Consider the following 26,603-nt stretch of genomic DNA (forward strand, 5'->3'; position numbering starts at 1 on the left):
ATAATATGTAAATATAAAATAACAATACGACTGCTAATAATAATATTCTTATAATATTGTGACGAAGGACGAAGTGAAAAAAAAAAAATCATAATAATACGATAAACAAAAACAAACAAACGAATAATAATAAACAAAACGTCGTGCGGGTAGGTAAGTAGCGGCAATAATAGTATTATAGCGACGTGACGCGGTGATCGGGTGATGGGCACTTGTAGTATTATAGTAGGCCTGTGCGTACCTGTAGCGCGCGCGCTGTATTCATTGTTTTAAAACGGCGAGTGGCGACGGACGACGACGACGACGACAACGGTCTAAAAACCTAGGGCAGGAATTCCGTAGAGCCGTTCGTCGTCGTCGGAAACGAAACAGAGTGGACGGAGGAGGAAGAAGAGGAGAAGTAGAGAAGAAGAAGAAGAAGAAGAACGATGATGATAATAATAATAAAATAAATAGTGAAAAAAGGAAACGGCGGAGGAGAAATGAGAGGAGAAAAAAAGTAAACTAGACGAGGCAAAACGCGTAAACCGGCATGCGCACACACACACGCGCGGGCGCGCGCCAGCGTTCACACACAAAACTCGGTCCGTGTTATGGTAATAGCCGCATTCCAGAGGATCCGCGGCCTGATTGGCTACCGTTTCGGTGATGTCATGCGATTGATAATAGAACCAGCCGCTGGCGCGCGCGAGGGCAGGTCCGACTGGCTGGCCGGTCGGCGGGCGCGCGGGCCGCACCGCGAGCGCTCTGTATACGCCGCGCGCACCGTCGTTTTTCTTCATGACGGGGGGGCAACGCCGCAGCGTTACTCGGTCCGACCATTTCCAAGATGGCGAAGCGCGCGTGACATCTACGGTCGTCGGTCGGTCCCCGCTGCAGTCGTCGTACGTAGCGAACGAACGCGATTTTTTTTTCTCTGAACGCTCTCGTGTTCAGTCGTCGTCGTCGTAGGTAGTCCAAATTATTCTCTCGTCCGACCGTCGATTTTTAAATTTTTACTCGTTTTATACGTTAGTAATACATTATATTTTATATTATATTTTATCGTCTCGCCGCCGTTTTCCGCCGCAGTGTATTATATTATTGTTAATATATACCGCCGCCGCCGCCACAACTCTGTTATCGTTATCGTTATTATTATTATTACTATTATTATTATTATCGTCGTCGTCGTCGGTATATTATTGTCGTACGCGGTGTTTGACCGTGATGGATTCGATTTCGTGAGTCCGACTTTGATGGATACAATACCGCAGACACGATGCCGAGACGACGGAACGGAGAGATACCGTTGCCCGACGGTTGGGATTTCGCGAGAGACTACGACGGCAAAGTGTACTTTATCGACCACAACACCAAGAAGACCACTTGGATCGACCCTAGAGACAGGTATAGCCGTTTTTAACGAGCGATATTGATAATAATTTAATCACAGATTGATAGGCACCTGATGATGATAATAAACAATATCGTCGCGTGTAATGATAATAATATTGATGTGTATCGCAAAATACGACGACTATAACGAAAATGTAACTACTTATTTGGTATTTGTTTTTCACTTTTTTTTTCTTATCATAATAGTCAATGATTTTAACATAACATATAGTTCCCTATACGATCCTCTAATGCGTGTCTATGACGTGTGTGTGCGCGCGTGTTCGACTCTTCGTCGAAATTGTGAAATGCGCACACACACTCGCATTCCTTCGACAGAAATCCGGCTGGAACATCACGGTTTTTATTATTATTTTTTTTCCTTTTTCCCGAACCGTCGTCAGTGCCATCTATATTGAAATATGCCAAACTCAACTCCTATCCGCCGCCCCCTCCTCCACACCCTCCTGCTGACCCCTCCCTCCGCGTAATACCGCATTCCGAGTTCAGTGAATATACACGAAATTTATCCAAACAACCGTGTGGTGTGTCGTGTGTGTTGTATTACAACTATATTATTATTATTAATATTATGTTCGCTACACCGCTATAATAATGAAAATAAATTAATATACTAAGCTAAATTCTAAGTAGCGTTGACTATACAGCTTGTAGAATGTAAATATAATAGGTAATTGTAGGCATCTAAATAATAATAATGTAGTAATGATAAGGATAACAACAAAACAACAACAACAATGATACTTATGTACCCTTGTGTGGTGGGAACTTTTTCGACTTTATATATAATTTTTTATAAAACTTTAAATGTTGGATTAGCGTTTTTTCGATTCCGTCGTTAGGTATACTAATTTAATAATGATGAACTAATTTACTATTAATGGTCTTAGAATAATATACGTGTCGCATATTCAGGTCATCTACATAGCACATTTTAATATAACATTAAAATCATTTAACTCATAGACTTAACCGTTAATCGCTCTCGACTTTTACAACTAAATAACAATAATAATGACAACAACGTGGGACGTGGGTACGAAATCGATCATTAAAACAATGCGTTTACTTTTTGAATAAATTTCATTATGAAACGGTTTGTGGTTCGGTTACATCGCTTAATTTATTAAATTTGATACATTTGAATACTAGTTTTAGTTGGCTGTGAAAATAATATTATGTTTTGTAGGATGAGCACGATGTACAATTATTTTAGAAAAAAAAATCGCTTCAGACGATTTATTTATTTAGGTTTTGTTATTAAATTATTCTGTTTTGTACTTCTTATTAAATATTTGTTATGAGTTTATAACTTATCATCTAAATCAGTGGTGTGCAACCTTTTTTGATCCACGATCCTCCAAAATTGTTTATTTTGATAATACCTCCCTCCTATCAACATTATATAAGTGTATAATATATTCTTAATATTTATTTAATAGTCTTAATGTATACAAACATTTTATTCATATAAATTAAATCGTTAATTTTAGACAATTTTAATATTTCTTTAATTTAATTAATCCAAATTATGAAAGAAAAAAAAAATAAAAAATAATTTTATAAAATCAAAAATTAAAAAAATTACTGAAATTATTACAATGATGACAATATAACTTTTTCATTTGGTGTAAAATTATTGGTGGCTCCCAGGTTGCTCACCACTGATTTAAAATGATCATTACCTATTATTTATTATAAAATCTATACTTATTTTTATATGGATATTCTAATGTTTTTTCAATAAGTTCTTGGGATTGCCGGTCATTCAAAAGGACCGCAAAAAATGACTGAGGTATTTTAAATAGTTGTATTAAATTTAACAACATATAATAATAAAATATGGGAGGTACCTATGATAATTATATAAATCATTTATAACTTCATAAGATAAATTATATTTTTTATGTTACTGCTTTCTTTATTAGAGGTTAGATAAAGAAAGTATAGGTAGGTAGCTTCCAAGTTAACCAATTTATTAATGTAAGTTTAGTACATCATATAATATCTTAATTAATAATTGATTCTATGAAAATATATTTTTCGTATTTCCAAGATTTCTACTTTGTTAAATAATATTGTAATACTTGTTATAAATTACACATCCCAAAAATTCAAAATATGCATAGTTTTATTTATATATCACCTACTTATGTGTTGTCTCCGTTTTACTAACGTACATCAAAGCAAATGTGTATTCTGCAGAACCTATTTTATATTTCTAGCTTTAATATTGGAATCAATTTACCGATATAATCAAACTTGAAAGTAAGAATATATTATCTAGGGCATCACGTAGCTTTTATTGATATTTTTACTTTAAAATGAGGTATGATAATTTTATAGCTAAAATATTTTACATAGTTATAGCTCATTTAGAAATGAAAATATCAATAAAAGCCTACTTGATACCCTAGATAATACTATTACCTTTAAATTTGTTTTGTTGGTCAATTGATTCCAGTATTAAAACTAACAATATAAAATGGGTTCTATCGAGGATTCTACTGAACTCAAATTTGGTAGGATGTACATTAGTAAGGAAACAAAACACGCTAGTATGACGTCCTTTCCACGTCTAACTACATATTGAATTCAAATTAAAATGTACTTAATTAAATTTGATAATATTTTATAAGAATTAAAATTAGGTACATTACGCTTGAGATTATTCACGATATGTAGTATGTACCTACATAGATATATTAATTAATTTGATACTTGAATTTTGGTTATTTTTAGATTTCTGTAGATTAACAGTGTTAATTTAACATACTTATTTTTAAAATAATTAGTAATTACTACATGTCGATATATTATATACATTTACTATGATTATTAATCATGTTATTTCATCGTACCATAAATCTATGAACAGATAATCTTCTGATATAAAATTGAAGTTCAAACAAATAGGGTCTGTTTATAATTATTGATGTTAGTTAATTTGTACATAGGTAATATTTAATGATTTCGAAGGTACATAGATAATTGAAAATTATGTATCTATACCCACTTACCAATAAACAGGTTCTTAAATTCTTATCTTAAATAAGTAACATCGTATTTTGATGTTTATTTTTAAGTTTAATATTAATTGAATAATATAAACCTATATAATATATCTGTTGTATATTATTAATATGATTTTCAATTTTTGGTTTATTCTTAAATAGTAAATACTAAATACATAACTCTTAGTTTTTTGATCTGTTTTACATTTATTGAAAATGCTTAAACAAATGATTTTTACATTTAATTTTGTCCAGAGATATTTTAGCTTTACATTTTCACACATATTTCACACGGTTGTATGTTGACATAATATTGTAATGTTGTGTTAAAAATAAACATCCCAAGTAGCCACACCTTCTCCAAGTTCTGTCGCCATGCTGTCTACAAAACGCACTAACATCTGAATTTCTTATGCCTTGATCTCTGTTTATTTTGAAATTTCCCCAAAATACTATTGATGATAAATCAGTAAATCACAATCCATTTTTGCGAATACATTTACATCATTTATGTTTTCTTATTGGATCTTTATAATATTCTATAATATTTTTTGTTTAGTTTTAAATGGTCTAATTAAATCGTTATACTAATATAATGTATAATAAATAATATAATGTTGATTTTGAAACAGTTTGTCTTTATGGTTATCTAACGAAAAATTTGTGTTTGAAAGGTAGGTAGTATAGGTCCCTAGCTAGTTATTTAAAATTATTTCAGAGTTGTGAAATTATTTAATGTTTTTTTGTCTGTATCATAGTTGAGAAAAATGATATAAATGTTCAATTTCAAATAATGTAACAATTTAACTGTTAAAAAAATTGTTATATAGTATAGCCAATATAGGTTATATCCTTTACTGTTGCTATAGACCTAGTGGCGAGTACCATTGTAATTTTATTGTTTAAAGTATTTAAAAATAATTGTTTAATTCTATTATAGATTGCAATTTGCAGTATAATATATTTGGGTTTATACTGCCAATTGATTTAGTAATTGATACATAAAATACCAAGTACTTGCTAGTGGTTTTCAATTAAAGTATAATTAGCTTGTAAATTGTATAACAGTATAATATGTCAAGTGGCAGAAATCGGTAAATTATTTCATGATGTACATTTATATACTTATTCTTATCGCAGTATAAATGTTTGATGGTACTTTAAATTTAAATCCTGGTTTGGAAATGCGAGTTATTTAATAAAATATCTTCTGTTTATATATATATTTACTAAATAATTGTTTATACCAAAAATATAACTATGTAATTTTTTATTAAATTTGTAATAATAGGTATAATATTATAGTTTTTTAATTTCATGAATTATTAATTCTCATCAGTCATTATATAGTAATTTTAATAAACATACCTATGTACCTAAACTTATAAGTAATAAACATTTTTAAACAAAGTTATATTGTGAATTTTATTTTTAAACTAACTATAAATAAAAAATGCCATAAGTAACTAAAATTGTATTGTCAATTTATGAAAAAATTAATTACATTTACCTGAAACAAATGATAGTATGATACCTTTTATAGTATTGACATTTCAATATTGTAATTTTAGAACACAGTTAAAAGAGTTATTTGACGTGTATATAAATTTGCTGTGTAAATCATTTTGAAATTTTTACACATATTATGTCTGAAGACATACTAACTTCTTGACAAACAATTCGAATGTTAATTCCTTGATTCAGCACATCGAATTTCATTAAAAATTAAAGTACATGAAATTCCAATGAATTGATCCGATCCGTGTAGACATTGACGTTTGTAGATTTGTCAGCTGTATGTTATCTAAGATGTAATTGTCAAATGTTATTATATGTCTTAATGTTAGTAAGAAATCAATGATTGACAATTTATTAATTGCAAGCATTAGTCATAAACTCATAGCTCATAAATCATATTATTATAATAGCCGTAGAAGTTGTAGGTGAATCTCGTCAAAGACTCAAAGTATGTGGATTGTGGACAGAAGATTGTTGATTCTATCGAAGAGGTAAAAGGAAGGAGGAAAGAAAAATAACTGATGCGTACGTGTGTCGAGGAATTTTTTTCTTTTTATGTATAAAATGAGAATCCATTAATTATCATTGTTAATAGTAATCAAGTATATATAATATAGAAACAATTTTTTTTTTTTTAATGGGGATCTTACTTTGTATGCAATGTAGACTATTGTGTAGTGTAATACATTTTATGTCCATCATTACATACATATTACTTGTAACAAACATAACATTCACATTTTTATAATGCGTTTATTTATTATTTGAAACTATAATCAAATGAATATACGAAAGGTTAATAATGACGAATAGAAAATAATTTAAAAATTGATATAGATGATTTTAAAACAATGATGTTATGTACAATAATAGTTCGCATATGATAATTACGATTAACTTGTTATAACATAATATAACTCTACTAAAAATATTTCGGTTTGTACAGATACATGCAGCATTTACACTAATTTTGTTTATTTTATGATTAAAAAATAATAATAATATATTATTTGATTTCGTTCAGTAATATTTGTTGACATTTCTGTTCGATTTTCCGCCATCACTGTTGTGTAACATTTTTTTCGTATACCATACCATTTATTAAACATTGAAACATACATTGTAATAGTATATTATGTATTTGATAATATATTTATACAGTTCATATAGATACTTAAAAAAACGTATAGGTACTGTGTATACTGTTTAGTATGTATTTATCATATTCAATATATTAAATTGAACAGTGAATGCATTCGATTAATGATAGCAATATATTATTATGATGATTTACATTATTTTAAATTAACGAGATCGTTTTTAATTACATGTTATTATTAGGTATAATATTATACATTTTATATTATATTTTCGACTATGCTATGCAACTATTATTAATTATATATATATATTTTAATTAGGTACACCAAACCACAATCGTTTGCTGATTGTATTGGTAATGAATTGCCTCTTGGATGGGAAGAGGCCATCGATCCAGTTATCGGAGTCTATTATATCAACCATTTCAACCGTACGTATATTTAAAATATCCAAAAACGCGTTGTTATAATTATATAACACAATCTCACGGCTTACAATATATGATTTTTGTGTTCTAGAATGCACCCAATTGGAAGACCCAAGGTTGGAATGGAGAGCTATCCAGGAAGCTATGTTGAGAGATTACCTTCATACGGCCCAAGATGTCTTAGAAGTAAGTAGCTTGGCATTGTTGTTTACGTCACTGAATTTACATTCATGGTTGTTTGTTATAAACTTATTACTGTTATAAGGATACACTAAAAATATTGTGTCACGGAGTTAAAATATATTTTGATCGTACTAATATTTTTGTATAATATACCTAATATCAAGAGATAACAAGCAATTTCAAATAGTAAAGTCGAATCATTCATTAAAGATATTGAAATTAAAAATGAAATAATATTATTTATAATAATATGTTATGAATGTTATGATATTATTATTGTTAAAAGGAATTTCGCGAGTATGAAAATTAAAATCAGAATGACGGATGACAGTAATTTATTGATATCGTGAGAGAAAAATAAAAATAATATATATTTTATGGATATGGTATGCAGTTACTTTTCGCGTACTACTATACATATAATATTATATACCTATTCATTATTTAGTGATAGTTTTGCCCCACTTTTAGTTCAATGACAAATTCCACCGGACTAACCTGACTAGTCATAAAACGTTAACACCGCAGCCGCGTTACCTATACGTAATTTTTCGAATTCCACAACGATCGTATACACTATACAGGGTGATATCCGACCGACGCTGCGCCGTCGTCTTACCTGCAAAAAAATTATATTCACAATATTGCATTATTGCATATTATTATTATCATCATCGTGATAGTACAACGTTAGTTGTGTGCTACGAAATCGTTGTAGTTCCTTTGATGATAATAATATAACACACACAACGGTCATACGCGATGTATGATAATAATAATAACGCGACTGGGCATTGATTCTGTGGTGGTAGTGGGGCGTTTGGAATGACGTAGAAAATATTGTTGGAATAGTTTTCAGCTGCTGTTCGAACTTCGACGGTGCATTTTTTTCACGCACAACGGCGGCGCATCTGAAGGAGAAAAATAAGAAAAAAATTATTCTAACCAATGATAAATCCAATCATCGACCCCCCCCCCTCCCTCGCATAAGTCGTCCAGATCGGACGATATATAATAATTAGATTTTACGAAAACCATGTATAACGCAATCCCTCATCGTACATCACTACTGCGACTATACACAATAATAAGAATATTTAATATTACAAATATACGTATAATAATATTATGATGTACAACTATTCCCCGTGCGTCTCTGCCCAAATCGCGTTGTAATAGATATATAGGTGTAATATTATTGTTTTTATAATTTATATCGGTCGTACGTATATTTTATTTTACCATTACACTCGTTACAGATCTCCACGAGATTTGAACCGACGTTACAACAACAACTACAGTAATAATAATAATAATAATTACACTTTACACGAATATAATCTAATATATTACGAGAAGCGTAGGTAGGTATAGGTACTAGGTAGGTACGCGATACGTGTGTATCGTAGGCGCGTTGTACACATACGAATGTTATCGGTTCGGGTTCATAATATAAACCCAACCCCGAGGTACGGGCACCTGTACGAGAGAAAAAAAAATAATAATATTATCTTCTTATATTTTTTTCATTTGAAAAAAAAAAAAAATCGTATCCCACCCGTCCAACTCGGATCGTGGTGCGTACGACGCGCGCAACGCAACGCAGTCGCGTGGCTCAGTATTTTTTTACCCTACCCCCCGCCACACCGGAGCCGGTTCTCCGTGACGACTCCGTGTACCGCCCGAGGGTGGGCGGGTGATTGATGATGATTGGTATGTGACGGTCTGCGGTGGTGTCGGGGGCAGGGAAGGGGGAGAGATATTTCGCCCAGGGCACAACGTGTTCTGTGGGCGCTGCGGGGCTCTCTCGCATCCGATCGGCGGCGGCGGCGGCGCGGCGGCAGCGACTACGACGGCGGCGACGACGACGACGACGACGACGTTGTTTGATACGAAAAGAATGCGGTCCCTCTGCGACGTTGCCGAGTCGTCGGCCGCCGGCCGTGCGCCTTAGAATGTGGAATGTGAAATGCACAACTCGCGCGCGCTCTCCGCGCGCACTGTTACCAACACGTCCCTACTCGCCGCCGCCCGACGGAATATATATCTCATTATAACACATTATACTTTTTTCTCTCTCCCGTATTATACATTTTGATTGCTCAATTCCATTCATTGCACGTTTTCGTATCACTTTTTTTTTTTTTGCGAATTTTTTCTGTTCGGACGTCACAGTGCGCGCGCAAAGTGGAATAGGAAACCGCCGTCGCGTCTTATCGGGAAACGCGTAGCACAATATTATAATAAATATCTATAATATTATTATAATAATTAATTATTGTTGAATTTCGGTTGGAAAACCTTTGCCCATCATAACAATCAACAATGCACGTCTATATGGTATTAATATAATATAATAATATTATACCTATTATAATAAGAGAGAAGAAAGTGACGTTCGAAACACGATACTATATACGGAAGGATGCCAAAGGAATCTGAACCGAATTGACCACTAACTGAGATATCGTGTGAAAGAAATTAATGAAAAAAACTGCTAAACGAATAAATCGGTCTTATCCTTGGACGCGGAGATTTATTATAGAACTAATCTTGGAAAGATGGGCGGTTGAGGGAAAAACCACAGAGGGAGACCGCGATTACCATACCTACGTCAATTAAGCTAGTTCATAGAGATCGAGAATGTAATTCATACCAGGAAATGAAAAGAAATTCCAACCCTACAGTGGACACCGATCCTAGAGATTGAAACTGCAGAAATAATATCAAATTATAATAACGCTTCGTGAAATTTCATAATGATCAACAAGTTTTTATCGACATTCCTATGAAGACGTGTAATCGACATCGTGACGATTTCATTATTATGGGTACACGATCGGAGATGAACACTACTATTATGATTTATTGTAACCGAGTAAAAAATGTATTGTGATCAAAATCGTTATTAATACGCACGTGTGTACATCTTGAAAAAAAGTTGTTTGGTTTCAAAACCGTACACCGCATAATATTATTAATATTAGAATTAAACATGTAGAATTTTATTATTATTATTATTATGTTATGCCGCCGGTACGACGATAATAATTGGGTCAGACGTCGTCGACTGCGATATTGTGTTTTACTCGATAAAAAAAATATAAAAATTCCGCGCGCGATCGTTATCTCGAGATATTTTAGTCGCGATGTTTTTCGTCGGCGCGGTTTGCCGTTCAAGTCAGCCCGACGTTTAGAAATCGTTCGTTGATTTTTTTTTGTTGTTGTTCAAACCATTTAAAACATACTGATGGGTACGCTTATAATATTTTGTTTCCTATATGTATTCGAAAGCCCAATCGCGCAGGCCGTAAGAAATATCGATAGGGGATTTATTTGATATTTACAATATTATATAGGTACCTCCACGTTTCCCCGCGATGACGAATTCTTATAATAATTACAAAACCGACGACCGGACGAAAAAGAATATAAACTTCGGAATTCGGACGGGTTGAAACGTTTCGTAGAACGATCTATTTACGCGATACCAAATGAAATCGTCATTGTCAATTATTATTATTATTGCAGACCATCCCGCAACGGCGGAGCGTTCGATAAATATATATATATTATATATAGAGCTATTGTAGCGCGGACGTAAAAATAATAATAATAAATAAATAAAAATTCTCAGTGGCGGCATCGGGTTCGGCTACGCCGGCGGTGTAGTGGCGGCGGTTCCACCGGTTCCACACTTTGTGTGCTACCAGTGTTACACTCGCCGGGTCTCGGCGGCGGCGGCGGCGGTGGCTCGTTGTAAAACGATTGAAGAGCGAAGGAAGAGAAGAAAATAATAATAATAAAAAAATATATACGTATATATAATAAAACTAAATAAAAGTAAAACAAATGAGAGAAGGAAAAAAAAACCATCGCGGCAACGCCGCAACCGGCGGCAGCTACTAGTGTTACGAGCACAACACGATCGGATTGTTTTCTAAACTGAAAAAAATAACACACACACACACACACATATATAAAATAAAATAAAAACGATCGAAGACAATGAACCATCTGCTCGCCGCCGCGGTGAAATGATTTGTACCGTTCGGAATGCGTATACTATATATTATATTATATATATACAAACACGTATACACGCGGACACACGCGATCTTGCGTTTAAGTGTACAATAATAATATAATAATGATTAATAAATATCCTTATTATTATTATTATTATTATTTTAGTGGAACTAAATATTATGATTTATCAAGTATAATAAATTAATATACCTAGAGATGTACCTAGGCGGCTTGGCCGATGAAAATTTAAATTTTCGTCCGTCGAACTGGAGTCGCGGGATCTCTGCAAACTGTGTACGTTTGTGCCTCGTGCAAAGGTGGGGGGGAGGAATAATCGTCACGATTCAGGAATGAGGATTTTCGACATTTGGCTTAATATTAATATTATATATATATACAACATAATATTATGCTGAGTGATTCTTTTATCAACCAACACTCACTATTTCAAAATATATTGAAGTTTTTGAAAGTATTTTTTTTTTTTGTCAAAACAAAACCTTTAGATTTTGAAATAACGAGCGCTGTTCGATAAAAGAATCACTCTGTATAAAATGTGTTATAGGTACGCGCGTATTTATAATAATAATAATATGTATAACCCAAAAAGGATTCTGAGGAATGTGTCGGTTTCAAAACAAAAAATTCCGTACGTCGTCGATTAGCCAACCGCGTTCGACCGGTTTCCCGTCAGATTCAATAGCAGAGATTAAACATTTTCATGTTTTTGGTCCGAGCGCATTATATTATTATTATTCTACACATAATCGGGTGTTCACTTGAACATATTTTTATCGCGGCAACTACCTAATATCGATTAAACAATAATAACATAGTATACCCTCTCCCTCCAAATTAGTGTTGCGTTATACACATTGCCAGTCAGTGGTTCTCGCGGGGTTGTTTATTGAATATATTATATAACCAAACGTCTTTTTTGTTTCAATTGTAAAAATATATGAAGCGATCGTTTTACTATAAACAAAGAGTTAGGACGATGACTAGTCAGTAGTCACAAAGACAAATTTTCATTTAACATAAATCGCATTCGTTTTTCGGAGACAAACTAATGTCAAAAATTAGATATTATTATTAATATTGTTTTAAACCCAATGAACATATTATGTTTGACGTTTTTAGTTGTTATAATAACCACAGTGATTACGATAATACGATAAGTTTATTATAATAAATATTTTTTAATCGTATAAATATAATAATAATAATAATAATACAATGTAACTTAAAATGAATGCAGCTATTTATCTTCATTTGTATTCGTATTATATTATACAGATATTTTACGTATTTACGATTTACATTTTACGCTCATAAATAATAAAGACCGTGTGTGATTATGTAATATAAAAAAACTGTATAATCAACCGGAAATATAGTTTTTCTAGTTTTGGTATTGCACTATTGCAGCTGTTTTATGTATACACGAGTATATACATATATTTTGTGTGTCACTAAATTTCTGAATTTTTTCCTTTGATATGCAATACCAATATAGGCCGTCAAGTATAGATAAATAAATCGGCATTTACGTTTTTTTTTTCAAACAAATAGTTCTATAATTATAATACGTACCTTTGTTTACTAAAATTTATCTTTAAAAATTGGCCGAATAATTTATTACAATATTATTTTAAAACATTCATTCGTTGAGCGTATGTGCGTGCGTATCTATAACATATTATTTTGTTGTGCACGCACAAACAAAATTTAAGTAGTCTCAGAAATTGCGATTTCGTGGAAATAAGTGCGTTTTATTTGTCAGTGTACCTATTTAATCTAGCTTAGATCATATTGTAATTAAGTATTATGTTAACAATATAACTTTTTTACGGTGTTTTATTTCTGTTTTTATCTAAAAATTTTTTCCCAAAACTGTTTTTGTTAATATTTTATCGATAAGGTGGACCACTACTAGTAACTTGTAACTGGTATTCTTTCAGTAACTCCCACGAGACCACGAAATGTTAGTGAAGAAATTCAGCATAATCACTGAAAAGTCTTAACGTATCTACATGATTGTAGTTTATGAATACTGTATACATTATTGTATTAACTTGCGATTGTTTATTTAGTCAAGAGAAAAACCATAGGTATCCATATCTACTCAATTTTTTAAATAGTAAATTACTTATCTCTATCGATAATTTTCTCGTTTCAAGGTTTCTCGTTCAGTTTGATATAACAAAATATGCTGCGCGGACATTAATTATCATTTTATAACACTATATATTCTGATGTGTCGATCTCATCACCGCGGGACACGATATAATATGCGTTGACGTGACAATACCTACTGAATAAATAATAACATCGGTAAAAAATAAATATGTTGTGGATTGTGTCATATTCCCAGATAGCATTCATATACGTATTCATGCATGTATAATATTATGTTGATAGATTAAATCTGGTCGAGATAAAAATGTGTTTACTCGGTGGATATCAACGTTTCGCGAAAGAATTTCATAGTTATAAAACAAAAAAAAAACCGTATAATGTATAAACAGTTATTGCTAGTGTTTAAATAAAATAATTGGTGAAAAACAAGTTGTAAATGTGTCATAATAATATTATATAACAGCGTGTTCTAAGAATTTGTATTATAATATAATATATACTATTTTCACGTAGGTTGAGTATAAAGCATTAACCGATGGTTACATTTTATAAGTAAATTAGGACTGTACTTAACAATTAATCGTTATTCTAATATAAATAATGTTATTCTAATATTTAAAAATATTTAGTTAATTAGAATAATAAAGGTATTAATGGCAGATAATGTTAGCGTTATTATAATTATGGTCAAGTATGATGAATTTCAACAACCAGTTTTTTTCCCAGTCAAATTGTACTTATTTTAATATCGATATAACTTATCGTTTTAATTTTATAGTGTTGAAATTAATCTGCACGATAGAATCAACTTTAAGTATTATAGTTGTTATTTAATCATCGGTAAACCCTTAACCATACGGAATTATTTCCCCCCAACACTATTAAAATATATAGGTGAAAAATAAAAAGTTAAAACCGACGATGACTCATTTTTTGGGGATTTTGAAAACTGCCTTCAATATTAAAACTCATATAAATTTGGGTGTATGTTTTTGTATACGTATTAACGTTATGTATCTATGTGCAATTTAGCCGCCCGATTAGTTTGTAAACGAATTTTACGTCACAAGTACTCAACCTATCGCTTACGTTTTTAAATCATTATTTTTAGACATTATTATCGCGTTATTTGAAAATCGGTTTGAACTTTGTAGCATATTATAATATAGTTTGCAGCATCAGCAATTTTCATAAAACGGGACTATTAGAATTTCCTGAAACATCTATGTATAGGTAGGTATACATTTAATACTAGAACTTTGAGCGCATTGCAGTAGTTACACCCACAAAGGAAACAATAAGGGTATCGCTAGCCATACTTATCAAAATTAGCGGTATTGATGAAATTTACTGGTAGATTATTTCATTATGATTGCTATTAATGTAATTAAATTTAAAATCACAGAAAAACGAGTGCGTGCGTTTAGATGCGGGTTAGATTAGGTTGGCTATAATAGATAAGGACGAAAATAAAAGCGTGTATTGCAATTGGCATCCGGATATAGTACTAAAAACATCTTGATAAATTATTACAGAGAGCGGCTTTTTTTATACCTGCAGTTCGCGGAAAAACGTATATTTACTCGTAATATTGAACTGTGCGGTCCGTTAGTAGCGTAATTAGGATTTTCAAATGGGGTGGGTGTGGGGCGCAGGAGAGTTGGGTGAGATTTAATTAAAAAAAATTAAAAATTTTAACTTTTAACGGGATGAAAAAGCACGGGTGATCGACCGTTGAATCCTCTTCACGTCACTATACGGCGGAGGAGGAGTGTATGTACGCGCAACAAAAACACAGTTTTTCTTCTACTGGCCGGATCCTTTAAAACGGAAATCGAGTCAAAAACATTTGAGCGATCTCTCGTACACCGAAAACCGCGTCACGGAACTCGGAGTGAATGGCTGCGGAACGCGTATTTCAAATACGTATATATATATATTATATTGTAATAATATATAATAATTATAGGCACAAAAATTTATCATTCGTATAAAATAGGTACGCTCTTGCAGCACACACGCACAGGTATAATAATAATAACAACAAAATATAATAATAAAAATAAACATAATAGGTATATTATATTGTGTGTGTGTGCGAGCGCGCGCGCGTGATATTTACGACGACGACGGTCCCACCGTGTGCCGCTGCCGATCGCTCGTCGACGTTCCCTCGCCGCGTCCCACCGCCACCGCCTCACGTCGTATGTACCGAATAGTTGGGATTCCTGAGCGCGCAAGGCCGAATTCCTCCAAGGTAGACACCCGTCCTCGCGTCGCCTCGTCCTCGCGTCCTCCTCCGCGCGCCGTCCGTGCGCTCCACCCCACCACTAACGGTTGGCTGCCGACGCCGCCGCCGCCGCCGGCTCCGGCGGATGGGCAACCGAAAAACTAACCCCTTGGGTCAAATTCCGGTCCCGGGATTCTGTGCGCGCGTATGACCTCAGTCTCTTCCTGCGGCTCGCGAGTCCCGCGTCGTCGTCGTGCGTGTGCGTTTGCCGGTTAAAACACGTCCGCCGCGTGTCCCGTCCGCCGGCACATCGGTTAAATATTATAATAATAATATATAATATTATATTGTTTTTTCGTCGAGCCGTGCGTTTCCGCGTTCGTCTTCTCTCGTTATCGCCCGACCGGCCGTGTTTAAGCGATCGCGATTTTTGTTTTTTTGTTTGTTTCCGCTTCTGTTCCGCCGCGTTTTGCCGGCGTGTACCGCGTCTCCGCCCGCGCGTCAGCGGATTGTGATGTGCGCCGCCGCCTCGGCCACCGCGTGCCCGACGATGTTCTCGCATTATTGTTGTGACACTTGGCCGCCGCGCTGCGACTACTCGTCCTACGATCAACTGCTCGACGTGCAGCTGTACCGGGACACCGACGGACGCATCTACTGCGTCTACGTAAGTCACACCGCTCTTTGCGCGTTTTACGACAGTACCTGTTGCGCGTATATCACGCGTTCGCCCGAGCTTCTGTCGCTATATGCGTGTTTTAATGCGTCCCGGAGCCTTTCCGCCGAGTTCATTATAATATTATAGTGTATTATTATTGCTGTCACGCGACAGATCCTGTCGTCGCTTCCGGACAGGTGCAGAACTCTGGTGCAGCTACCGTTCAAAACTATACCTGCCAGTTTTGCGCCGTCCGACCCGTAAAAAACGATTATTTCGATTTACGGTTTCGCGATTACCGTAATTTACCATGCTCTTTTGGTTTCATGTATATAGTGTTACCGAGTACACGATTAGGATACGATATACTATGCAGGCTGCAGGTGGCGAAAACGGAAATTTTTAAAACTCGCGATGTCTTTCATCTCTATTAGACAAATTTACATTAACTTTATATCATGTTGACTGTTGAGTGATTTGTAAGCGGTTGTTACGCGGTACAGGTGATGGGAAAACTTTGGTAATAGTAGATGCATCAGCTGCAGGCATGCGTATGCGGGCTTTGATGGTTTCGAAAAATTGGCAAATATGTTTGTAATTAGGGTTCCGAGTCGTCGACGCCTTAAAAAAATGACCCATATGAGAATACTTTTAAAAATATGTATTGGCGACCTAGAAAAAAAAACGAAAAACGTCATTAAAAAATTAAGATAGTATAAAAAATGCAATATACAAGTTGTGTATAACTTCCAACACACGTTATAATGTGCGCGTCTATGCAATGACGTGCACGGCGCCTCGAGAGAGGCGGGCACAACCTACTAAAATCGCTTTATAATAAATATATATGCTGTATATACATGTGTAATGTGTATATATAATGATTGATACTGTAATAATATATACTATATGAAAATTTTTTTTTTTACTTCGTAAGCGTGCACCATCGAAAATTCTTTGCATTTTTTTTCCATGTACATAAAAGTACGAATAAAATATTTTATTCAAATATATACACATTTATACGATTAAGAAAACGATGATTCGTTTCATTATACAAAAATCATTTATTTTTACACTTTACACATGATTATGAATTAGCGCAATAACAATGTATATTATTTATCATGCAATAATATAATATGTGTATAATTTTATTATATAATATTACATAATAATAAATCTGCGCGATATTATTTATTTTGAGGACATTACTGCTACCTATTGTATTATCTGGATTACAATTATTATTACCTATTGTAGATTATTATGATCAAATTTCGTTGTTTTCGATATAACGTGCGTATATCTATATACGTAACAAATTACAAAGTCTAAACTAATACGATGTATATAAATGATAAATTACAATATGTAAATATGTTCGATTATTTGACAAATTATTATATCTTTTTATATAATATATACCTGTAGCACACACCAATATTCCCCATAACATATTTTATACCTATCATCGTTCGACCCACGTCTAAACAATTATCTTATTTAATAATTGCGCAATGCACTTATTTATCACTTAATTAGGATACTTAAAAATAGACATTTAAAAATATAGAAAATATAATATTATAATTCACAAATTGCCGTCATGTATTGTATTTACTATTTTATGAAATATCTTTTATATTAAGTTCGAGCTCCTTTTAATTAATTTCATACGAACCGATTCATTTCATAATATTATTGAATGAACTAATTAATATTTTTGGGTGTAAAGTTTTCGCGATGTTTGCGATACCGACGATATAGACGCGCGATGTCTTGTATATGCCATACGTTTAATTTTTTAACCGGTTCCTCGTTCTGCACATTATTAAATACGTCATTGGTTTTCAGAATTAAATGTATAATTTTTAACGAAAATAATCGGCATTAATTTGTATTATTTGCTTAATAAAACAGAATTATTACTTATACTCGTGTTAAATTTTATTCGATAACTGATATATATATGTGTGTATATGACACATGACCTAATTATGTTTGCCTATTAAACCCATGTCATATAATACATGTTTAAAGATATTCCTTATTACTTTTAAATTAAAGATTAAAGTTTTAGAAATATTGAATAATTTGGATACAAAGTAAAAATTCATACTCAACGATTTTTCATTTAATTCAATTGGTGTATAATATACTATAATAATTAGATTAACATTGTGTATTTGCACTAGTAAACAAATTAAAAAATAAAAACAAAATTTTAATCATGATTAATTGTGTTTACCAGGCGAAAAAAGAAATTTACGACATAAAACAGCAACGGCTGTATTTAGCTCAAGACGAATACAATCACCTCAACAATGCTCTGTCGACATTAAACACGTCTAGAACCAGTCGTGAGTATTATAGACCTTCTATATTATAATATATATATGTATAATTAAATTAAATTTTCCAATTGCGTATCTATATATTAAAATATACAATACCAAAGCTATTCGTATATAATATATAGTTACCTACCGGACGGAAATTATAATTCTAACGATCGTTTCGTGTGTATTAATTGTATTATAGTCTGTTCGAGCTCCAGTAATATAAGTACAAAATATGATCCTGATTTGCTCAAGTCAGACGTCGCTCACGCCCGAGAAAGAGTTACCAGGTTGAAACGCGAATTGGAACAGATTGGCGTCGAGATGTCGTGCACGCGACGCGGAGTCGAGACCCTCTCAAAGTACGTATCTACTATAATATTATATTATTCAAACTCGTTTTACTCTATACACGTCAGTAAGTACGTATAAATAAAAACAGTCGAGATGTTTTGATTTATCCGTCATCGAAAATTCGCCATCAAAAGTGTCTCAAAGAATACGTTTTTCCAGCCCCAATTTTCATTTTATAGAAGTATTAATGTATAATAATACTCTATTTAGACAAATTACATTTTGGTTTTGAGCAATAGGTGTCACCGATAGTGATGCTATCATAACAATGTGTCGTATAATATTTTAACAATTGCGGATTTTTGTTATTGCAGCGTGGAACAAAAACTGTCGAATGACGGTAGCCGTTACAACGTGGTCGAGGCTCAAGCGATCGTGACCGAGCTGCGAGAGATTCAACAATCGTTGAGTTCCGGACAACGCGAGCGCACCGGCTTAATGCATTCGTTGGCCAAGTTGAAAGACGATCTAACGCGGCTGCAGCTGTGTTCCGCCACCGACGATCCGGATCTGCAGAATCAGCATTCATCGTCCACCCAGCTCAGTGACAAACTCAGCACGGCTTCACAGACGGACTTATCTGGCGAGGTATGCAAACATATACTTCATTAAACTGGTTCAGTAGTGTACTTCGGGATGGCGGTTGGTCGGGAGAAAAGTTCAAGTATATAATGTTATGTCACTATACTAGTCTCGTGTTTTATTTAATTTCTCCTGTTCCGTGGACGTACTCAAAGTTTTGATTTGATCATGGGTTTTATAGCGATCAATTCTGCAGCAATATTGTATGTTCGACAACGTTGCTCTTGAAAATTATCACTCCATATAATAAACACACCTTTTATATTGTATTTTATTTTATAGGCGTGTTTATTGAGTTAGGTAAATGAATTCGTAGTGATAATATTAAATAATTCTGAAGTGTATTACGTGATAGTAATTTCACTGATGGCCATAAACGTATTACTGAAAATCACTTATTATTCTATTATGTGCATAATATATCGAGTTTTTGTGGTTAACGATCTAGAACCGGTGATTTACGTCATAGATCGCAGGGGGTTAGAGGCCACTATTATTATTGTTGTTGTTGTTGTTGTTGTAACGGGCAACGGTTAGAGATTATTTTATTAATAATGGCATTATAATGTCGATGCTGCTTATTTTTTGAACCGGATTTCAATTATTGGATAGTATGATAAAGACGCGAGTATACTAATATTTATGTATTAATATATCATTAGTGACATCGGGTGCTTAATTTGTTTTATTGATTATATACCTGTATTTATATCACGGACGTGCTAATATTGTTGTATTTACAGTTGATGCCCATGGGCACGAGACTTGCTGAAATGGCGCGCATGCGCCTAGAGTACGACGAGGCGCGTAAGCGCATTCAAAATATACAGCAACAGTTAGCTGACCTCGAAGAAAAAGTGATGCCCGGCCAAGAGGAATCGGACAAGGACCGATTGCTGCTGTTCCAGGAAAAGGAACAGCTGCTGAGGGAGCTTAGGAGCATAACGCCCCGTTCTAGAAGTCACCGGGAGATGGACGACATTCAGGGGGAGATCAAAAAACTTGAACAGGACCTGAATAACGCATTGGAAATGTCTAACAGAGCAATCACCGATAGGTAAGTAGATATTATACTGGATTCCGTTCACGCGTATGTCCACTTGGTATGGACGATCGTGTTAGGGCAATAATAATAATTACTATTAACATCCGCGATGTGTGCGTCTTGCAGATTGAGACTGCATGAGGAAAAACAGCTGCTTTTGCAACAGCTCAAGGAAGCGTTGCGATCAATGACGCAACTTGAATCGCAACTAAAAACGCTGTCGGCATCCACTTTGTCTGTGAGTTCAAGCTCGAGTCTTGGCTCGTTGTCCACGACTAGTAGCAAGGGTTCGCTGAGCAGTGGTCTTAGTTTCACTGACATCTACGGCGGTCCGCAATGTCTGGCTCCGTCTACGTACGACCGTCCCGTCGACATGGCCGATTTGCACAAGAGGTAAAAAACCAAATAAACACCCCATTCCTACTGTTGTTAGTTTTTTGTTTTTTGTAAGCCATATCGACACCCCCACGTAAAATGTATTTATTGTTTCGTTGTTTAATGATGAAAATTTTATAGAGTCGAGAGGCTTTTGCAAAACGACATTCAACCGCCGGCATATGAGAATCCAGGTGAATCGTCATGTTCTGTGCCCAACGTCTGTGGTAGCGTAACCTACTCCAGGACTTGTCGACCAGCTAGCCCTCCACTTTCACCCATATCTGAGACGCCACCCAGGAGTGTGTCGGCCGCGGTCAGTGACGAGTCAGTCGCCGGTGATTCGGGTGTGTTTGAAGCCAGTCACAAGTCTAATTTTAGTGCAGAAACTTCTCAAGTTCAGATTAGGCTGAGGTAATTTTAAACAGTTTCATTCAAAATATGTTAACAGGTTTTAATTATCATTGTTTTTTTATCATTTTGTATAGGTACTCTATAGCAGAACAAGTGTTACATGTTTGTATTGAGAGATTGCGCAATGTAGTTGCACTGTCTATAGCAGAATCGTGGCAATTGTAAGTGTTATAAATATATATTATTACATAAGTTTTGTTTCGTTTTCTACAATTCTATTTTTATTTAGATACATAAAAATTGTACTGTTGCCGAGCGGTTCAAATCCTTCATTAAGTGGTTGTACTAAGCCTATATCAGACTTGTCAAAACCCCGATTTGGTGATAGTTTTGCGTTTAATTTGCCATCAAACAAGTTATGTACAAAAACTCTACAGGTCAATGTCTGGGGATTAGGCCCTGAGGATATAACTGAGTGTTTGGTAAGTTTTATTGTGTTCAACATTGTTGATTCATTGATTAGATATCTAGTAATTATTATTTTAATTCATATAGGCATGTGCTCAAGTTAGTTTGGCTGAATTTAATGAGACTGAGAATAACTCTTGGTGCAAATGGTACAACTTGTTGAGTCTGAAATTTATGCATAATGGTGGTTCTCTACCTTCCATCTTGCTCAAGGATGATGGTGGTGGTTCCGATGATTCCACTATAATATCATCTCAAACTTCAACACTTACACGTAACCAAGGTAAATTTTGTATTTCATACTATAATTGTTATATTGCATTTACCTACTATGAAAGTGTTATTTAATATGATTGTGTATTTGTGTATGCATTAGGTTGCTGTGAAGAAAATGAAGCCAAATTTATTAATGTAGATAATTTAAATGAGAATGAAGTTGAATATGATGATGGTGATTCAGATGACAGTGTGAGTGACGATGACGATGATGAAGATGATGATATTGAAGTGTATCAGCTTGTTGATGAAAAGAAAGAATTAGAACAAGTATTGGAAATTCCTGTAAGTATTAAATAATATATGTTCTTTTTTTAACATCCATTTTCTTTTACTTAAATTATACTTAAAATGGTTTAGATTTTAGAATTTAGATTTTTAATTTTGGTAATTAATAAATTACCATTACAGTTTTCTCTAAATAATTTAAATAAATTGTTTGCAATTTGTATAGAACAAGGAAAATGATACAGAAGATAAAGAAACCAATACAGATTGTGCCTTTAGTGGTAGTAATGGGGAAAATGCCAGGGTACCAACTATAGTTATCAAAAGGTCACAAACATTTTCACCGACAGCCAAAAACCATTATATCTGTAAAGTAAGTTTAAAATTTCCTATTGAGACCTTGACACTATTAAATTTGAATTCAATCTATAATGTTATATTATTATATTATTTTATAGCTAAATCGAAGTGATAGTGATAGTGCCATGAACCTGTACAGGCGACATATATCGTCTAGTGCCAGTATGAAAGGCATTGGTGGCAGTAATGCTGATATTGCATTCCGTCGCAATTGCTTGGAACGTCGTTCATTACGATTAGGACGAGCGCCAGGCACATCCCCTAGTAGATGCATGCCAACTGTGCATGGTACTTCTTGGTGTCGTCCTCCAAGAACATCTATTGATCTAGAGCTTGATCGTCAAGCACAGCATGCTAGGTTGTTATCGCTGAATGATGAAATATCTAGGCTTAGACAACTGAAAAATACATTGGAAATAGCCAAAGAAACTGGTGACACTGATGTGGCTGCTTGGGTTTTGGAAGATGAAGAATTCCAAAATCTCGTTAAAGAGGTACTTAATTGATTTTGTTTTCTGATAACATTTTGATTGTAGGAGTTTATAGCTAATTGTATATTTTTAAAAAGGCTGGAGATAAAACTCTTGACGAAAAGAAAGTAGAACGACGGTTAAAGAGGGCGTCACAAAAATTATACAATTTAAGAAAAAGTAAAGCCGGCCAAGGAAAACCTGACATTATTTCATTCAAGTGAGTACATTTTAAGATAAAATACATTCATCACTTCGTTCAGAATCTAAAAAAAACAAAACAAAACAAAACTAAACTTGTTTTTTCTTTTGTTTTATAGAGAAAAAATGGCTTTCTTTACTCGACCTGGCGTTTCAGTACCTGTTCCCCCTACCAAATCTTCACAAGACCCAAAGTCTACAGAAACACGGTATCAATACACTGTAGATAGGGTATATGGAGTAGAGGTTTAATTCTATTTTTGTTATTTGTAAACTAACACAAAAAAATCCCACCTGCCGTTATTCAAAGACTATGATTTTGTATATATAAAATAAAAAAAGAAAGAAAAGAAGTGGACAATGTTTTGATTCATTACATATTGTTGTAATATAATCAATGTTACATTATTGTTTTTATTTTTTAGATAAATTTTATTTATTGTTATTTTCTTATTATATTATTATTATTATTATTATTATTATTGTTGAAAATTTAAAAAGAACAAAGAATAATATTTTGTATGTGCCTTAATTTTATAGATTTTAGATAAGTAGTATAAGTGTAAGTATTTAAATATTGCGATTTGCCATAATTTATTATTAATGATAATTTTGTGTATAAAACAAACCAATCTTAGATCTGATAATTCATTTTATAATTTTTTTTTTGTTCTAACCACCGAGGTGGTTTCGAATTACTTTTTAATTGTATGTACAAAATACCCATTTTATATTATTACTATGGAGAAATAGGAATTCAATATTTTACATTTTTGGCTGTGACTTAAAGTTATAAAACATTAACCGAATTAGGGTTTCATATTATGCTAATGGAATCACGCCTTGGTAATAATAATTGTTAATTTTTAATGGGTGCTATAATTCGGTTTGTTAAAAATTATTTAGGTATGCCAGTCAGGCTCGCGAATTTATGTCAGAACACAATATTATTTATTGTCCATTGTAAAACGAATCAGGGTAACGCGATTTTAGTTTGTACGGTTTTGTATAATAATAATTATATGTTTTATTTTTGGAAACGCAATTTTTTCAAAATAAAATTAATAATAATAATAATGATATGTATTTAATATTATATTATACCACGTTTATAATAATAATTATTATTAATTATTATTGTATGTCGTGTTATTTTTTTGTAAATTTTTTTTCTATTTATAATGATTGTTTTGTTGAGGTATTTTTTTCTTTATCTATTTTTTTTGTGCATAGTGTACATATACTATATATTATTTACATAAACATTTACCTAAAACCTAACAAACTCGTTGTAAATTATGTTAATATACTAGAATTTATTATCGTAATTGTGTCGTTTGTGGGAAAACCATTTGTATATCCTAAATCCTAATAAACTGGCTAGGAAAGAATAATAATAATTTTTACAGTATTAATGCGCCTTATGCATTTAATCAACACACGTCACTCAAGCTGAGTTTTTTTGAAGTACGCATAATTCATTTAAAGTGCTACCCTAACTACGGCCAGTGTCGTGCAAAGTAGCTTTTTTCAACATAAAATGGGTTTAGTGGGATAATAAACTATTTAATAGTAATATTTATATTAAAACAATGTAGATTAAAAGTTGTGGGTGTATGGGCAATCAAATGATAGTTTGCCTTAAGTCTGAAAATTGTTCAGTTCGCTATTGACTACGGCGTACAATGTACTATTATTGACTATTGTTAGTCAAGTGTAGCTATTGTTCAGAAGTATTACACCGTACGCCACTATGGAAAAAAACAAAACAATGTGGTTGATGATGATGAAAATAGTGTAATTATTTTTAATTGTTAGGCGAAATCATAATTTTCTAACATTTAACAACATAATTTAACTACGTTTTTGTTATACAAACGATGACTCATTTAAAATTAATAAAAAATTTCCAATCAGATCCGTTGAACACTAGTTTTCAATAATTTGAATTCAAAAGAATACAATCATTTAAAATGTTTTAGCAGTGGCGTAGCTAGACAATTTTTCTTGAGTAGGCCCGATATTTTGATGGAATAAGGATTATCAATGAATATTTTTAGTAAATAAAAAACATGATATAAAACATTCATTTTTGAAGAAAAGTGGGTAGGTCTGGGCCTACCAGGCCTACCTGCTGGCTACGCCACTGTTTAGGTTGTTTTTTGGGGTATTTATTGTAGGTAGTGACAGGGAGTATTTTGTAGTTGCAAAATATTTTTATGTTGTAGATTTAAAAATAATATCAAACTTTAACGTGTATTATTTTTAAATAATTAAATGGAATTCGATTGCCGTAAGACATGTAGGTATAATGTATATCAATTTAAAACTTTGCAAGTATTAAAATGTTTAATCTTTTTATTAAAGTTAAGTGTTAATAATTATAATATACAAATAATGTGAACCACTTAGTTGATGCTTATGTAAAAGCGATCTAATTATAATATTAATATACTTACAGTTGATCTGAATATAATATATACACACAACACATAATACATTAATATTTAATATGTATAAAGTTGCTAACTTAACGATGCTAATTAGTAATTATTTATACTAAACATGCATGCCATGAGTGATTATAGTAATTGAATTGTTATTATAATGAAAAATATACATTGTATGTTTTTAAAACAGTAAACTACCTAGTTGAATTTTGTCAACACACTGAAACCTTATGTTATAATAGGTATATAATTTGTGAAAAATACATTTTCCAATAACATTACAATATTTGTTACAGGAAATTTTAAATGAAAATATATAATAAATACTTTCAGTTGTCTATAAATAGCTCAAAAAATCCAGAATATTTTGAAAATTTAACCTTGTATAGATAACGCTAATA

The 26,603-nt window shown here is 33.0% G+C and overlaps 1 protein-coding gene across 2 annotated transcripts; it reads left to right on the top strand.

Moving 5' to 3' along the window:
- The first annotated feature begins 812 nt into the window (after positions 1-812).
- On the top strand, positions 813-25,080 carry LOC114130629 (protein kibra). Of its 2 annotated transcripts, XM_027995642.2 has the most exons (17): positions 813-1,389; positions 7,352-7,461; positions 7,550-7,644; positions 18,952-19,060; positions 19,242-19,401; positions 19,708-19,981; positions 20,719-21,032; positions 21,147-21,413; positions 21,537-21,809; positions 21,884-21,970; positions 22,039-22,231; positions 22,305-22,500; positions 22,594-22,778; positions 22,948-23,094; positions 23,180-23,575; positions 23,650-23,771; positions 23,872-25,080. In XM_027995642.2, the coding sequence occupies exons 1-17, from the start codon at positions 1,262-1,264 to the stop codon at positions 24,002-24,004; spliced, it is 3,189 nt and encodes a 1,062-aa protein (XP_027851443.2). In that variant the 5' UTR covers positions 813-1,261; the 3' UTR covers positions 24,005-25,080. The 2 variants fall into 2 exon arrangements, with proteins under 2 accessions (XP_027851443.2, XP_027851444.2); XM_027995643.2 differs by lacking the exons at positions 813-1,389; positions 7,352-7,461; positions 7,550-7,644 and adding an exon at positions 16,264-16,706.
- Positions 25,081-26,603: the final 1,523 nt, after the last annotated feature.

This window comes from Aphis gossypii, chromosome 2 (genome assembly GCF_020184175.1).
Source record: "Aphis gossypii isolate Hap1 chromosome 2, ASM2018417v2, whole genome shotgun sequence".
NCBI classification, from domain to species: Eukaryota; Metazoa; Arthropoda; class Insecta; order Hemiptera; family Aphididae; genus Aphis; species Aphis gossypii.